The following is a 16,480-nucleotide window of genomic DNA, read 5'->3' on the forward strand; positions in this document are numbered from 1 at the left end:
ATTAAAATCCATTTATTATGACGAAATCGTTTTAAAAATTATCTCCAAAGACATTAAAATGTGATCTTAGTGGCAAAAATAATAATATTCTATAATTATTTCTAGGTTCTCGGCTTCCTTAAAACATGTCTGACGTAGAAAAGTAAGTGTATTTTAGAAGATTTTCAATACTACTTTTATATTTATTCTTTGTTGTATTACGATTAACTTTAACAAATTAATAAATTCACGGATGGAAGTATATAAACTTGTGAGAAGCGTTTGATATAAGAAGAAATTCAGCAAGTAGTAAATATAGATAACACAAACGATGATAGATATTGACGATAGATATAGGTTAAACTGAAATAGAAACAAGAGTTTCCAATAAATTTATAGTTTTTATTAATTATCCAATGTAAAAATATTTGTTTATTAAATTTTAATAATCTAAATAGAATTAATCAAATTGATTCTTTGATCATTTGAAGTTAAATTTTGTAATTTAAACAAAATTTTATTACTGATATATTTAATGTCGAAAATTTTTTGCAAAAGAAAGATAATTAAAATAATTTTTGCTATTTAAACTATTTTTATAAAAATTTTCTATATTTTTAAAAGATATATAATTATAAGAGAATATATGTAGTTTGACAATCGATATATAAAAATAATATATCAATGATATACAGATATATCAACCATTAAATAATATTTCTGCTTATTTATGTTTAATGAGACTATTATGTTTTATAGTGATGATGTGCCATCTGCGATGGCAGCGGGCGGCAGTATGGATGTTAATACTGCATTACAAGAAGTTTTGAAAAACTCCCTCATTCATGATGGTGTTGTACATGGTCTTCATGAAGCTGCCAAAGCTTTAGACAAGTAAGATATAGAAATATAAAAATTACTTTTAATAAATTTTTTTCTTTAAGACAAATTTAATTTATCAATATACTTATAATGCTTTTTTGATAATGCATAAATATATATTACACAATAAGTAATATTAAATACCATAATATTTATTAATAAATCCTTTATATTGCAGAAGACAAGCCATGCTTTGCATTTTGGCAGACAATTGTGACGAACCAATGTACAAGAAATTAGTTCAAGCATTATGTAATGAGCATCAAATTCCACTAATAAAGGTAGATAATAACAAAAAGTTAGGAGAATGGGCTGGCTTATGTAAAATTGACAGCGCAGGCAAAGCACGTAAAGTAGTTGGCTGCTCATGTGTCGTCATAAAGGTAAGTTATAAGAACGTTAAATTTTTTTCTTTAGAAATAGTATTATAATCGTAACATTTAAGATCATGAAAAATATATATGATGATATGTTTGGCTCCCTCTACTGAGCAGAACCCGTATAATTAACAGACCATGCTGTGCTTATGCCTTATTTATTACTGATATATCTTTATATTATATTATTTTTTTATTATATTATATTTAATTTTATTATATATAAACATTGCTTTCAGGATTTTGGGGAAGATACACCTGCCAAGGATGTTCTAATGGAATACCTTAAACAAAGCGCTGTACATTAAACATTTTTTAATAAAATATTTGACATAAATTAATACAAATATGATATTTTAATATCTCGTAATCTTAATAAATTCTTCAAGATATATGCAATTGCAGATACAGAAGCTACAATTTTTAACGAGTTTTCAAATGTGCAAAAAGTTGTCAAATTCATTAAAAAAAAAAGTATATAATACATATACATATACATTGTATAAAGTATACAATATGTTATATAGATAAATTCTTAATCTATCAAGAATCTGATTATTGTGTTTAGCTTTTGTTACAAATCTTCTTATGTTCTTCCCAATCTTTCACTTGACATTGTCTGCAAAAATTATTGGTGCTATGTCATTTCTGAATACATGTTTTAGGAAACTATATCAAAATATTTCTTTTACATACCTGCTACAATACCAGACTTTTTTACATTTAGAGCATTGTTGTTTAGATATTTCTTGACATAATGAACATTTTTTTGGTTCTATGCGATCTAATTTCTCCAAATCGTAGCCATCACTTAAAATTTGTGCAGCATCTTTAATATAATTTTTATCCGTTGTAAATAGATATTTAGACTGATGTTTAGCCAACTTTTTCCATTTTTTATGATATTTTTCCAAAATAGATGATTTTATCTATATATTTAATACATTTGTAATTCTTTGTGTGATATATTTCACTAACAAGCGAAACAAAAAGATAAAAGATGTAGAGAATAACGTTATACCTGTGGTATTACTTCTATGTGAACCGCGCAACTTGTGCTAGAAGATGGCATTGCTGTTATATTTAAGTAAGATAACCATCTCTTAAGTTCTATCAGAGGAGCAATTTGATCTAATATATCTTCATGTAAATATTTCTGCAACTGGAATTTAAATATTTAAAATTGCATATTATAATGGTAATAAATTGATAATAATTAATACCTTAGATAGCTGGGACAACCTGTGCTCTGTAATATCATAATATGGAGAACATTTGGGATTTAGAAGTAATTCTCTCAGACCAAACCATACTTGGCCTTCTCTCTTATTAATTTTTCCCACTTCATCTGCCTTAACTTTCCTCCAGCTAGCATCATACATTAACGTTTCACCTGTACAAAGATTAATGATATTTAAAATAGTTTTTGAAATATTTTTATCGTCCTTTCTAACACATTGCAATCTCACAGAAACAGAAAAGACATTATTACCATCTTCATCTTGCTTTTTCCATGGTTGAGTTTCTATTAATTGCGCAAATAAGTAAGGAATATCGTGCGTAGCTAGCATACGCGAAATAGCGCAAAGGGGTAAGCTATCCGAAAATTCTATTAGATAGTAAAGGATGGAGATACATCGCATCCCAATGTCAAATTCAAATACCTTCAGTTTCTCCAATATCTCTTCAAGACAAGAGCTATCGATAAAAAAAAATATTTGCGATTAATAAGAGAATGCCACATTTATAGCTAATAAAAAGTGTTTTAATTAACAGGATTGTTCTTTGTTTTATACATCCAATTAAAATATGTATCTTAATGTAATATATATATATATATATATATATATATATATATATATATATATATATATATATATATATATATTGATATTGACATTGATATTTTACTTGGGATCTTTGATTTCGAATCTTTCGTAAATCTCGACTGTTTTTTCATCGAAAAGTAATGTTACGTGCTCGACGGCATAATCGATAAGATCGATCACCATATTATCTATCGTTTGCGCGCTTTCGCAATGAAATAATATATTTTCCAATAACGAAATTACGACGACTTCATGATAAAGTACGCTGAACATCATAAACGTGTTTGGCGGCTCGCCATTGAGATCAATTAAAAGCGGGAACGTTTTATGTTTCCATATATCGATTTGTATTGCTTCGCATATAAGAACAGGAACCTAAAATGAAGAAATTTTTATGGTTTATATTAATTGTCATTTTAAAATAAAAATTTCCAAAGTCTAATTTATATATTTATGCCGTTTTTTGTTGCATGTATAATGTCATTTTACTCATTTGTAGTCTACGAGAGAACAATTCCTTGTAATAATTTACTTTCTTTAAGGAAATAAACCATTCCATAACGCTCTCTTCGCGCAATCCTTTTATCTCGAGTACACTTTGCTGGTTTAATAATGTCAGTCTCTTATGGAAATCCAACCAGCTGAAATATGATCTTGCATCTTTATATCGATTTCTAAACACGTAGTATTAAATATAAATGATAAAAGATATAAAATGTTATACCTTTTTGTACCGACATCGTCGAGAGTCGAAACGTTCAAACTTTGCACATAAGCCTCGATTTCCCATGGCGATACTATATATTCCATATGATCTGCCATACTCTCGAAGATTCTCTTTAACGTTCCGATTATGATATCGCTATTTACTGACAAAATAAAATCTAAAATATACGGTATCCCTGACGACAAATATATATTATATGTTTGATCGATAAATACACGCTATTCACACTTACTATTTAAATAAATATAGAGATTAGAAAAAAATATAAATCTCTAGATTTATAAAAAATTATATAGATACGAAATATGTATATATTTCGTATCTATATAATTTGCAATTTTATTATTTTTCGTTATTTATTATCACTTTATTTACAATTTGTAGTTATAATATAAAGAATTGTATCATTAATTTTGAATTAAAACTTAAATTTGTGCTAAGCAGAGGTTTAAATTTTATTTAAAATGATAAAGACGCACGGAATCCATTTTCAGTGAAAATTTAAATTCTACTTGTTAGCGAAGATTCAAACCCACTTAGTCAAGATTCGAACCCGCTTAGCGGAGTTCGTATCTACTAATTGAAGACTCAATGCATTAGAATGCACGTTGACCTAACCTGTTTTAACCATTGTTATAACCTATGTGTGTTCAAACTTTTAAAAGAAATAGAGTATAATAAAATTTATAAATGTACTGTATAACTTAATAAAGTTTGGAGTATTTTGCCATCAAAAGGGAAAAAAAACAAAATACAAAAAGATTTTTATACATGACGAGAACTGGCGAAGGATATCGCGATGAGATAACGATATTAACGGTATTAACCAAGGTAATATGCATGGGATAAAAATAGTGCGGCAATAACAAAATTTTGCATGATTACGATGGATGCCGTTCTCGTGCGTTATCACGTAATAAATTTATAGCGGGATGGCGAAGATGAAGGAAAACAGGGTTAGCTTCGTGACAGATCCGTGTCCTATCAAACCTCGTAAAATCGGCCCGCAGAATGTAGTCGTTCGTCTGAGACAGAGGGAAACGATGGGCTGCCCTTTCCCAGGCACGCACGTACATAGCGCTAGGCAATTCTATCAAAATGTTTTTCCCAACTTTACCGTGATGAACGTGGAGAAGCCGCCGTGTTTCCTCCGTAAGTTCAGCCCGGATGGAAAGTACTTAGTGGCATTTAGCGCGGATCAAACATCTATCGAGGTATATCAATATTGTGGGGCTTCGGCGGCCGCAGACTTGTTGGCTGATTGCGAAGGCGAATATATCGGCAACAAGAACGACGACTGTAGCTTTCACATACGAAGTAATATCTTCGCGCGATTTTTCAAGGTACTCGCAAGCTAATCGACCTTGGTGTATACGCCTATATTTGCAGATTATAAAGATTAAGAAAAAAAAAAAGAAAGAACCGCTGAAATTGGTGTACCAGCATAAGCATTTTGTAGGTAAAATGGATTATAAATGTAGTACAAAGCAACGAGCAATTGAACAGAGAATGCAGTCTTTTCACAGACGACGCGCGTTATGTAATTGTGGGTTCAGCCGCTCATATTCCTGAAGAATTGAGGCCACACTTTTATCAGGTAATCATAAAAAAATAGTACTTTTCAATAACGAAAATTATAATAAAAGAACGATATAAATTTTATTCCTTCAAGATTTACTCCAATAATGAGGCATTGACTCCGAATCCTCGATCTCCGCTTGAAGATTATAGCTTGCACCTTGTCGATTTACGTGGTGGAAAGTTATGTGATACTAGACATTTTAAAGTTGACAAAATTTATTTATCGCATAATCAAGGTATTGTATCAATAATATTTGACCGATTATTGCAATTGTCATGCTGCTATTTTCTGACCAAGTTGGACAAATCATTGAATGTTTCTTTTACTAAAAGAATGCAAAGAAAACCAAGTTTCTGTTTTGTTGCGATAACATTTTTAATATTAACTGTTTTTTTAAGCAAATTAAGAATATTTTAACAAATATTAATTACATGATTGAGATTATATCAAAGATTCTCTTAGAATAAATCTTATTTTTTTTATACATAGGTCTTTATTTATACAAAGATATATTAGCAGTTTTATCGGTACAGCATCAAACTATACATATCTTTCAAATTTTGGATGGCATGTTTATAAATGTCAGAACAATAGGAAGGTATTAAATATAAATATTAGTCAATATATTATATGTAATCTGTAATGTAAATAATATGAATATAGATATAAATGGTGTTGTTCAGAAAACATAAATGATTTGTATTAGGTTTTGTATGGAAGATGATGCATATTTAGTTACGAGCGCTTTTCCTGGAATCAATTGCAGACCATTTAAAGACATTGCAATAAATAGTCTTAAGCATAGGTTATTAGTATATTTGTACAAACGAGCGAAATATATAAGCAATGCAACAAAGGATCCATATGAATTGAGAAGATTTTATCAATATTTTGACCAAGTATTATTCAAAAGTGTTTTAGATATTATTTAAAAATATTTCATTGCTAATGGGTATATAATTATCAAGCAATTAACTGAAATTAAAATATTTCAGTTAAATTCACTACGTATGTGGAAAATGCAGTTGTTGGATACAAATCATATCTTAGTGAGATATGCGAGCGAAGAGGTAGCGACCTTGCAAGCAAACGAACCAAATGCACAGCCTGCATTGTTGGTGGTTTATAATATGGTTACAGCAAAGATTTTGGCGGCGTATGACAATGCATCGACTCAATTATTAACCTTATTTGAAAACTTTAGCGATTTTTTTAGAAATGCTAGAATGAGCACGGATTGTCAATATATGTGTTCGCCATCTAATAACATATATGCCAGGTATAACATCTTGAACATCCTATGTATTAATATAGCATGCATGCATACATACATATGATTGTTTAAACAATATCTATGTTTTTGTTTTTCAGATTGTTACAGCAAAGATTCAAACAAACGATAATAAGCGCTAGATACGGTGGCATTACCGAAGCCACAAAAAGATTACTCGCTCAATTACCAATATGCGCTCAGTCCTATTCCAGTTCTCCGTACCTCGACTTATCATTGTTTTGCTACGACGATAAATGGGTGTCAATGATGGAACGCCCTAAAGCATGTGGAGAACATCCGATACGCTTTTATGCACGCGATTCGGGTCTCTTAAAATTTAGAATGTACGCCGGTATGTTGGGACGAACAACACCAACAGCTGCAAGACGATTGGTCGCATTCACATTCCATCCGACAGATCCGTTCGCAATTTCGGTCCAACGTACCAATGCAGAATATATCGTCAGTTTTCACGTTAGGCACGTTTGAAGCATTTTTTTTCTTTGACATATATATATCTTGATGTAATGTCAATGGAATTTCTCTAAAATTTGAGAGAGAAAGAGAAAGGGAAAGATTGCTATTGCTAAAGTACAAAACGGATCTTATATTTCAAATAAAAATATGATCACAAAGTGATCGAAAAGTTGTATTGGATTCAAAGACTTCGTTATTTACTGCTAGCAAATGTAAGTTGTATAATGCAACGTATGATTTAATATACTTTTAATACAATTGGAAATCGAGAATTTGAAACTATAAAATATGATGTATTATGTGATGTATTATGTTATTTCTATAACCGTATGGAACCATACTATTTTCCCTAAAAAGGAATAGAAATATTACTTCTTTAAAAAAAGAGAGAGACATACAGAAATTGCAATGAAAAAAATCTATTATTAATGATATTGTTTAATATATTTTCAAGTTAAATATATAAAAAAAATAAAAACATTCTAAAAAACTTTAATGGGAGATACAATACTTTAAATTATTTGCAAAAAAGAAAAACAAACTTTAAGCGAAAGAGATTATCCAAAAATTGAAGATACAAATTTCCAATTGGCTGAATTATCCTTTTGATAAAATTCGCACAACTCTTGTCATATTCAATATGACAAGTATATTACAGAATATATTTTAAAATTCCTTTCTTTATATTTTCCCAAAGGATATCTTGCATGATTATTCTTCCTCCAAAAAATAAAAATTGAAAAAAGTAAGTAGTGGACAGCGCGATCAGAATATCTCTTCGAGATTTTTAATTTTGCGGCACATGCGCAGTCCGCTTCATTTAGAGAGTATACAGATAAAAAATTCAAATGATAAACTTTATACAAATTAATGTAAGTATATGACGAATAAATTACAGAGGGAGATAATAATTCATGATGCACTTAAAAGAACAATTATCTTTAAACATAGAGTGAAGAAGAGCAAAACGCTAAGAATAATTTGCAAATAAGGAAGAGTATATATTTATTTCCCATCTATTTTCATTTCTGTGTATAGTTCTCTTTAATTTTATATATTCTTATAAACAGAAAAATAATTACATACATTTCTCGATATATATACATATAATGCAAATATTGTTTTACGACAAAGTTAATTCGATTGTATGTTGCTGCGGGTGAAAAAATGCATCTTTTGTTTGCCGCTTCTTGACATCGTGAAAATTTTTGTCGAGAAAAAAGATTATATACGGAAAGAAATAGAGCATCTACATAGTACTACCTGCATATACGAAAAAAAATAAATCAGAACCTTTTGCAAGATATCAAATAAAACGCTTTATCTAATACGGGAGAATGAGTGTTTCTCTCTAAAACTTTTCCGAATACATTTCCGAAGACAAAGGATTAAATTAGCGCGAATATTCTATCAGGCTTCGAATGATCCATTATCGACTCTTCGTCTCGGTCATCTCGGTTATCTCGGTTGTTTTGCATCATCAATTTGTCGGCCAATGCAGGATTTGTTTGCATCATTTGAAATAGCACTTCCGCGGACACACTATAATCAAGATATTTTAAAAGCAGACTTAAAAATTGTAGGTTTTGTATAATTTTCGCATAAAAAGTTATGAAATTATTTCTATCGTGGATATTTCTAACAAATGGAAAAAAAAATTTATCGAGATCTCACATTGTAAGTTTTGTCTACCGTTTTACTTACAGAGCCTGAAGCATACTCACCCACGCGGAAAGTTTCTCAGAAGCGACAATAGAATTCTCTCGCGCCCACGAAGATCCGAAGTCCTCTCGATCGAATCTTCTCTTTTCCCGAACCCGATCGCTGTGGAAATATATTCCGGCTTAAAGCCGCGGATCTCTCTCAACTTCGTCCGTTGCTTGAAGAAACGGGGATAATCGCGTCCCTTCGATGCCGCTACGATGAAGGATCCCGCCACGAAAAGCAACGCAACCGCTAATAACACTCGCATGATTTCCTGACGAAAAAAAAAGATTCATCGGACGCAATAATGAAAATGCTCACCGTGCGACAATATAATTACGCATATTGCTTAAGGATTATTTTCTTCTGATCGGAAGCTTGCATATATCATCGTTGATATTTATAATTGATTGAGCGATACATATGGCTCACATATACAATATAAACTTCTTACGAGATTTCACGAGACATTGAAGCATTTATATCGATCATATAATGGTGTTGCACCGATAATTATGTCTTAATTATAATTTATACTTACGTGCAATATGAAACAAAAATTCATTATTAATATTTTCTCATTAATTATATACATTTATAAACTCTAAAGAAATCTTTAATTTATATTAGTACCAGAAGCGAAGCGCGATAACTTCATTCTATTTTCGCTTTCAATATTACCTTAAAAGAAGCACTAGAAATTAAATTATTGATAATAAATATATATAATAATATTAATATAATAATTAATGATAATAATAATTATAAATAATAATTAATAATAATAATTTATATATATATATATATATATATATATATATATATATATTTTGTAATAATTTTGGATCGTTAAGAAATTTTTTAGAGATTTTTATACAAAATATATTTTACTGATAACGTAATTTGTTTTATAATATAATTTTTAAAATAATTATTTAAATCGATTTGAGACATTGCTCTTCAAAAGAAATTCAATTACTTTACTAATAGATTTAAAATGTAAAAATATATTATGCGACATATGTATAACCCACGTAAAAATGAAGTCTAAAAACTAATGGTTCTAATCTTATCTGTATTATATTTTTTTTTCTTTTTCAAGTATAATGATCGAGAGGAATTTTCGCGATGCACGCTGACCAGAGATCGAGATCAGAGATTTCAGAGATTTTTTTGCAAGAATAATATGTCGACTTGATTCGCGTATGCACGTGAGTTGAGAACTGGGCTCGGAAACTATTCCACGTCGTTTTGTACGAAGCCGCCGACATCGGCGTCGCGACCGCCGGCGACGCCGTCATCGCCGTCGTTGCCGCCGTCGCCGCTGATCGTATTTTCCGTTAATTTCTTAAAGCTCGTTCCTGATCGATCGATATTTTATCGTCGCATTGAAATTTCTGTTGATGAGATAGCTGTAATTGCGGACACGCAGATAGCTTTTAGAATGCAAAAGGGCATTTAGAAGCGTATGCAATCTTCAATGGGAGATATAAAGAGACGCCGAAACCGCCATCGCCGCTGTCGCCGCCGTACATCGTCGTCTAGCCGCCGATGCGTATGCGAAATTTCTCCGCAGTATATCGGTGGGCGATATTTCCCCTAAGAGACGCATTTCGTAATAATGACACATGCCACGCCTACGCTTTTATCTAATTTACATTGTAAGCTCTGCACATTTCTTCAAATGCGTGCATTAGATCTGACCGATGATAAATTAAAATAGAGTAGACATTACAATTAAATTAAGCACGCGCAATTTTCTGAGTGTTCAAATTAGGACTTTTAATTTACAAATTAATAGAATTATCGAAAAATATAAAAAATAAAATAAAATAATAAAAAAAATCATGCTATACATTTTATTTATTTTTTTTTTATTTACACGAAATATGTAAGTTTATGTAATATAAGAATATAATAGTACGAGAGATAAATTTTTACACAATACATAATATTATCTTATATTTTTCAGATCAGTTGCATCATTTTGTCATTTTAATTAGAGAGTGATCTAACACGACGGTAGGTATCTCTTTAAGAATGAGAGAACGTCGAATGCCAGAATATTTCACAAAAAGCTCCAAAAAATGGATATTGGTAATTCCTTCAGTTTCTGTATCACTTCCTGCTTTTGTACTAAAAATAAAGCATTTTCATTAATAATGATATTGTATTATCACATCCATGTCATTAAGATTGACAAAATTATTCTCACCTTTCCATGGTGACAAATGACAGGATATACATACAAAGATATTTTACATAACGATTTATCACGGAAACGTGAAATTGACGAAGGATCGTTTGTATCCCTATTGCAAATATCACAGCGTCAACGGGATCTTGATATTTCTTACTTAAAAGACTTGCTGCAATAAATAAAATTTATATAAAATTTTTAATTATGACATAATTACAGAACATCTAATAAAATATGTACAATATATTTTTGTATTAATATATATCAAAAAATGATAATTACCTGTATTTTTGCAGTAATATAATTTATTCAATTGCGATGCTGTGAATAGAAAGACAATAAGAGCTATATTATCTATCTTTGGTGGTTTGATATAAACTTTATTATGTGGATCACTAATGCCAGCCCAATCCAATCTCACACTGAGTTCATGAAGCAATTCGCTTTTCTCTGGTTCAGTTTCATTATTGTTATCTTTTCTCACTATCTCGCACAAGATAGCTCTGTAACGAACGAGTATGAGAAGAGAAGGAAAATTTTGAATTAATTCTTAATCTTTTTTACATACGTATTTAATGTTTGAAGTGCCGCTTCCATGTGTTTTGCTTCAAATTTGCAAGCAGTGTTTAACTCATATGCTATTTTTTTCCTGAGCAATTGATAGTGACCGATTTTCAATGTCCATTCAAGAGCCAGTAACCATAATTTATTATTGCTTACAGTATTATGAAGTTTTGTAACGTTACCTAAAGTATATATAATTAAATTCAATATTAATTAAAATTTATAATATATGTTATTTTTCATTATTTTTCTCATATATCTTGAATTTTTACCTTTGACACTGTCTAAAGAACTTAGAATAGCTTCACAATCCTCCAACAAAGACATCCACGTTTTGTTCCGTATATTCTTTTCTATATAATGAATTAAACCTTCTAATTCCACGACAATAAAGAAAGAGATAAGTTTATCCAATCCCGATAATCCTGGCGTACCTATCGTTTCTAATATCACAGAGAAGACTTTGTAATTTAAGACTTCAATTTGTGTTTTAATATCATACCATGCTAGAGAATGTTCTATATAAACAGTGGTTCTAAAAAATTTTTAACGGATTAGAAAGGCGCAACGATTATTTAATATAAAAATGAAATCTAAATAAATATAACATTATACCGGGGCTCGGTAATACGGATAATTTCTCTAGCGAGTCTACCCATGAATGTCAAGGAATTATTATCCGTTAAAAATGCGTGTTTATCTTCTTGAAATTGTCTCCATGATTTTCCTAGTACCGAGGACAAGTCTCTACGTTCTTCTTCGACCGCATTATTTATGATATATGTGATCTAAGATTTTTATTATATATATATATATATGTATTTAAAATAAAAAAAATTATGTGTATGTATGTTATGTGTGTGTATGGATGTGTAAAAACTTTTTGTGTGTACAAGTTGTTAATTAATTAAAATTATATTATAATTATATATTAAAATTATATAATCCTCTTACTTCTTCATGCCATATTTTCAAACTATTTATGTTAATATAATCCTGAATATATTGAAAAGATTTTCTGTACCCGTCCATAATCGAAGACAAATTATATAATTTTTGTAGAAGAGATGTCTAAAAAAGATATTTAGCAGATATATATGTTGTAATTTAAAATTTTTTACTTATAAAAATTTACCTTAGATTTCTGATCAAAATTGAGACCATTGTGTAAAGCTAAAGTGACCTTTTTAACAAGTTCTTGACGTATACCATCTTCTAAGAGACGATGTGAATCAACCCTCAAAACTCCCAAAGAAACACTTCTCAGTGACAAAACGCCATTTGTAAAAACTGACACGGCATATGTTAATTTCGCCATCTACGAAAAGTATATATATATTAGTTTCTAAATTAAAGAAACTCTCATTAATCAAATATACCTGTATTCTCTCAGCCAATTGTGCATAATCTTTGAGCTTATCTTTAGGTAATTTAGTCGGAATTTCTTTAAATGTATTTGTTTCAAGATGTACTATCTCTGCTAACAAGCCAAACACAGTTTCAGGTATAATTTGCAAAACACGTCTAGCAAATCTTTCGAGTTCTCGGCTATAATATTGAGACACCGAAGATAAATCTGCGCTTCGTGCTTGGTTTACTCTGAGCAATGGAGTTTCCAATGCTGATGCCATCTAAAAATAATATTAAATAAATATATAGTATAAATTTGTATGTGTATAATAATAAGTATATGTTTTTTCGTATAATTTTTAATTTTGTATATATTTACTTTTAGGAAGAGAGCTTTTAGTTTAATGACAGTTGGTGGATTTTCCTTTATACTCTCTTGCATTACATCGATAAAGGATTCCATGATATTCCATGCATAGCAACAATCTGTTACAATATTTAAACTTATCATGATATCTTCAGATATACTGCCCATGCGCAACATATTCCGTAAAGTCTCGCGTGTGTCGCCCAAATATTGCGAAATATGTAGATTATTTTCTAATTGATGAAATTCTGAAAACATAAATGCATATTACACACATTTGTATAGACTTATTTTATATAGAACAGATATCTGTCAATTTAAGTTTCTTTACCTTGAACTTGTTCTAATGCTTGCAATAATTGTACTATCTTTCTCCCATCTTCTTGTTTTAATGAATCAATATGTTTATTTATTTCCATAAACCATATATAAAGATTTTGATTTTTATCAATACCATCTAAAGGTTTAATACCTCCAAAAATTTGTACAAGATCAGTTATACGTTCAATGCATATTCCTTTATCTTTTAGCCACTTGGCTTCTTTTCCAAGTAATAACTAACATAAAATAAAAAAATTTTATTATATATATAATTTATTTCTTAATTTGTATCAACACATAGATTAAAATAACCAGATAAGAAATAATTTTAAACATACATCTTTGTACATCTGTTTAACATCCTGTTCAATTTGGGCAGTGCTCAATAATAACCGAAGGCATTTTGCTGTGGTATATTTACTCTCAGTTGTCACCAACTGACGCAGAGTACGTGATCGTTTCGAATCTTCTAACGCTATAGTTGGTGTAGCTGTGTGCAGAAGAATCCAATGCAATGTAACATTACATTCCCTTACTAATTTAACTAAAGAACCTGTTGCATTTTCATCCAGCATGCCTGCCAATTGTACTTCTTCAGTTTCTTGTAACAGTTTCTGGAATATTTTTTCTATGAAGCAAATAAGAAAAAACTCTAAAAGAGAATGCAAATCTATTCTTTCATAATTCAAGAATATTGTGTAAAATTTTTCGGTATATATAAAAATAGTGCAACAATTTCCATTACAATATAAAAATTGATAAAAAAATAGTAATATCATTAATTATAACTACAAAAAAAAAGTTGTCAAATTTTCGTATCTTTTTAAAATTTTTCACACATTACTTGTGTGAGATATATTATACACACATATATTTATTTTAAAATATGTACTCAGTTATAAGCTTGTGAAACTTTTACTTACTTCCATTTTCATTCCATATTTTTGTGCAATTCCCTTCACATTTGAATTCTCAAGTGTATTATTCAATGCTGTCCTTGCAGCTTTATATGAAGACCACCAATCACATAAATTAATTACTGTTCCCATATAAATGCTAATTACCCAATTGTCAGGAAAAAATCTGTCCACTATCTCTCTCATAATGGCAGTTTGCATATGAAGTATAGTTGGTTTAAATGATAAAATTATGACTAGCATTGATGCTTGTGCAGCTACAGCAGTACTACGATGTTCTGGATGTGGAAAAGCAAGAGTCTGATTATAAATTTCGTCCGAACGCAGTCGGCCAATAACAAGATCTATCAAAAAGTCTCGCAAAGGTACTCTCCTGAAAAAATACATATATATTCAATTGTAATCTAAAAAGATATTTGCTGTTTCAAGGCTGCTCTTTTTATATTTATATATCACATATATCACATACTTGAAATATTCCTCAGGATAATTAGCTGGTCTTTTAGACAATGTCCTCATGTACCCTGTCGAGCGAAGCAGCATACAAACGTCGTCTACTCTTGTCGAAGAAGATCGCTGTGCATTGTATCGATGGTAAGATACAAGCAATCTTTCACGTACTCGACCTTCAAAATGGTAATCAACCAGCAGCAGCATGACACCATATAAATATACAGCCTCACACTATACAAAGATATATAATCTTATTTTATAATGTGCATATACATATTTGATATATTAAAATTACAATTTACACAAATCTATTTTTCTGCCAAGTAAAAATTACCGAGCATTCATAAAAACAAAAAAAAAAGAAAGAAACTATACCATTAATTGTTTTCCTTCCTCATTGAACATAATAGATTCTATCGATTGGTGTATATAAATTCCATCCCCTAACTCATCAATATAAAAATTCAGATCTGTAACATACTTGTGTATACTCTCAAAAGCTAAGTAAAATCTTGTAAGTATGTCTGAAAAATTATTTCGAAGTTCCTCATCAGTTTCTTGAAGCGTCTAAAAAAATCAAATAATTTTATCAATATTATATTCATATATATATATATATATATATATATATATATATATATATTTCTCTAACAATGTATATAATATAATCTTAAAAAAATTGTAACAAGAACTGGTATTTACCGGATCATCCTCTATTTTTTGCTCATAAACACTGGCTGCTTTGAAATACGCAAAGTCGATTATGATTGATCCATATTTTTGCACTAATTGCTTCGAATCCAAGCTGATTCATGTGATAACAAAATAATGTAATAATCGCAAATATATGTAATATATATATATATATATATATATATATATATATATATATATATATATATCACAAATATATATAATATAAAAAACTAAAATAATGTTGATATAAAATTAACAGATATCAATAATATGTAATTAATTATGGACTTGATATAATGTGTAAAATTAATTAATTAATTATTTAATAAAATGGAAAATCATTTATTTGTGATAAATAACTAACCTAAAGACCGGTGGTACGTAATCTTTTAATCGCATTAATTCAGCTATGATAGCATTTCCACGAGATACCAGTCGCAATAAATTTTGTCCGCAAACATTATTAGCTGGCAAAAAGTCGCCCATTTTTTTTTTTTTTTTAAACAACAATTATTTTCCATCAAAACACTTGTCAACTTGACAGGAACTGACAGCTGACAGGTGACAGGAATGGACAGCTAATACAAACGGTGAAAAGGTATACTGGGTTGTGGCAAAACCTCTATCAGCTTATTTGTTTTATATTCGAAAAATCTATTGTTATCGTCCGTCGAGATTGGATTACTTACAGCTTTTCATTTTAGCCGCAGCATGTCGAGAGAGCGTCTCAGGCTCTTAGCTCTCACGATATAAATTTTTTTTCCAAGTTATACCAGATATAA

At 29.8% G+C, this 16,480-nt stretch overlaps 5 protein-coding genes across 7 annotated transcripts; 2 read left to right on the plus strand and 3 right to left on the minus strand.

Annotated features, from left to right (window-relative positions):
- Window positions 1–105: 105 nt before the first annotated feature.
- Window positions 106–1,585, plus strand: LOC126855816 (40S ribosomal protein S12). Its single transcript, XM_050603794.1, has 4 exons — window positions 106–142; window positions 739–873; window positions 1,040–1,244; window positions 1,478–1,585. The coding sequence occupies exons 1-4, from the start codon at window positions 126–128 to the stop codon at window positions 1,544–1,546; spliced, it is 426 nt and encodes a 141-aa protein (XP_050459751.1). The 5' UTR covers window positions 106–125; the 3' UTR covers window positions 1,547–1,585.
- A 137-nt stretch (window positions 1,586–1,722) lies between these two features.
- LOC126855809 (zinc finger MYND domain-containing protein 10) lies at window positions 1,723–3,927 on the minus strand. The gene is made up of 8 exons (XM_050603779.1): window positions 3,792–3,927; window positions 3,600–3,708; window positions 3,150–3,442; window positions 2,731–2,936; window positions 2,462–2,631; window positions 2,260–2,400; window positions 1,935–2,167; window positions 1,723–1,857 (listed from the first exon to the last, which is right to left on the minus strand). The coding sequence occupies exons 1-8, from the start codon at window positions 3,887–3,889 to the stop codon at window positions 1,803–1,805; spliced, it is 1,305 nt and encodes a 434-aa protein (XP_050459736.1). The 5' UTR covers window positions 3,890–3,927; the 3' UTR covers window positions 1,723–1,802.
- Window positions 3,928–4,369: 442 nt separating this feature from the next.
- On the plus strand, window positions 4,370–7,415 carry LOC126855806 (DET1 homolog). 3 transcript variants are annotated; one of them, XM_050603767.1, is made up of 8 exons: window positions 4,370–4,625; window positions 4,723–5,137; window positions 5,254–5,391; window positions 5,467–5,611; window positions 5,866–5,974; window positions 6,083–6,275; window positions 6,372–6,655; window positions 6,748–7,415. In XM_050603767.1, the coding sequence occupies exons 2-8, from the start codon at window positions 4,727–4,729 to the stop codon at window positions 7,136–7,138; spliced, it is 1,671 nt and encodes a 556-aa protein (XP_050459724.1). In that variant the 5' UTR covers window positions 4,370–4,625; window positions 4,723–4,726; the 3' UTR covers window positions 7,139–7,415. The 3 variants fall into 3 exon arrangements, with proteins under 3 accessions (XP_050459724.1, XP_050459725.1, XP_050459723.1); XM_050603768.1 differs by having other exon boundaries at window positions 4,370–4,613; XM_050603766.1 differs by having other exon boundaries at window positions 4,370–5,137.
- Window positions 7,416–8,164: 749 nt separating this feature from the next.
- On the minus strand, window positions 8,165–9,509 carry LOC126855817 (allatotropin-like). Its single transcript, XM_050603795.1, has 2 exons — window positions 8,851–9,509; window positions 8,165–8,668 (listed from the first exon to the last, which is right to left on the minus strand). The coding sequence occupies exons 1-2, from the start codon at window positions 9,096–9,098 to the stop codon at window positions 8,515–8,517; spliced, it is 402 nt and encodes a 133-aa protein (XP_050459752.1). The 5' UTR covers window positions 9,099–9,509; the 3' UTR covers window positions 8,165–8,514.
- A 1,166-nt stretch (window positions 9,510–10,675) lies between these two features.
- Window positions 10,676–16,458, minus strand: LOC126855902 (WASH complex subunit 5). The gene is made up of 18 exons (XM_050603970.1): window positions 16,388–16,458; window positions 16,063–16,276; window positions 15,705–15,807; window positions 15,378–15,569; window positions 15,019–15,233; window positions 14,556–14,922; window positions 13,971–14,246; window positions 13,643–13,868; window positions 13,324–13,559; window positions 12,974–13,225; window positions 12,730–12,912; window positions 12,549–12,665; window positions 12,210–12,382; window positions 11,867–12,129; window positions 11,599–11,776; window positions 11,313–11,533; window positions 11,046–11,199; window positions 10,676–10,966 (listed from the first exon to the last, which is right to left on the minus strand). Exons 2-18 carry the CDS (start codon window positions 16,182–16,184, stop codon window positions 10,813–10,815), a joined length of 3,432 nt encoding a protein of 1,143 aa, XP_050459927.1. The 5' UTR covers window positions 16,185–16,276; window positions 16,388–16,458; the 3' UTR covers window positions 10,676–10,812.
- Between the last annotated feature and the right edge of the window lie 22 nt (window positions 16,459–16,480).

The sequence above is a fragment of the Cataglyphis hispanica genome, chromosome 17, assembly GCF_021464435.1.
Source record: "Cataglyphis hispanica isolate Lineage 1 chromosome 17, ULB_Chis1_1.0, whole genome shotgun sequence".
Classification (NCBI taxonomy): Eukaryota; Metazoa; Arthropoda; class Insecta; order Hymenoptera; family Formicidae; genus Cataglyphis; species Cataglyphis hispanica.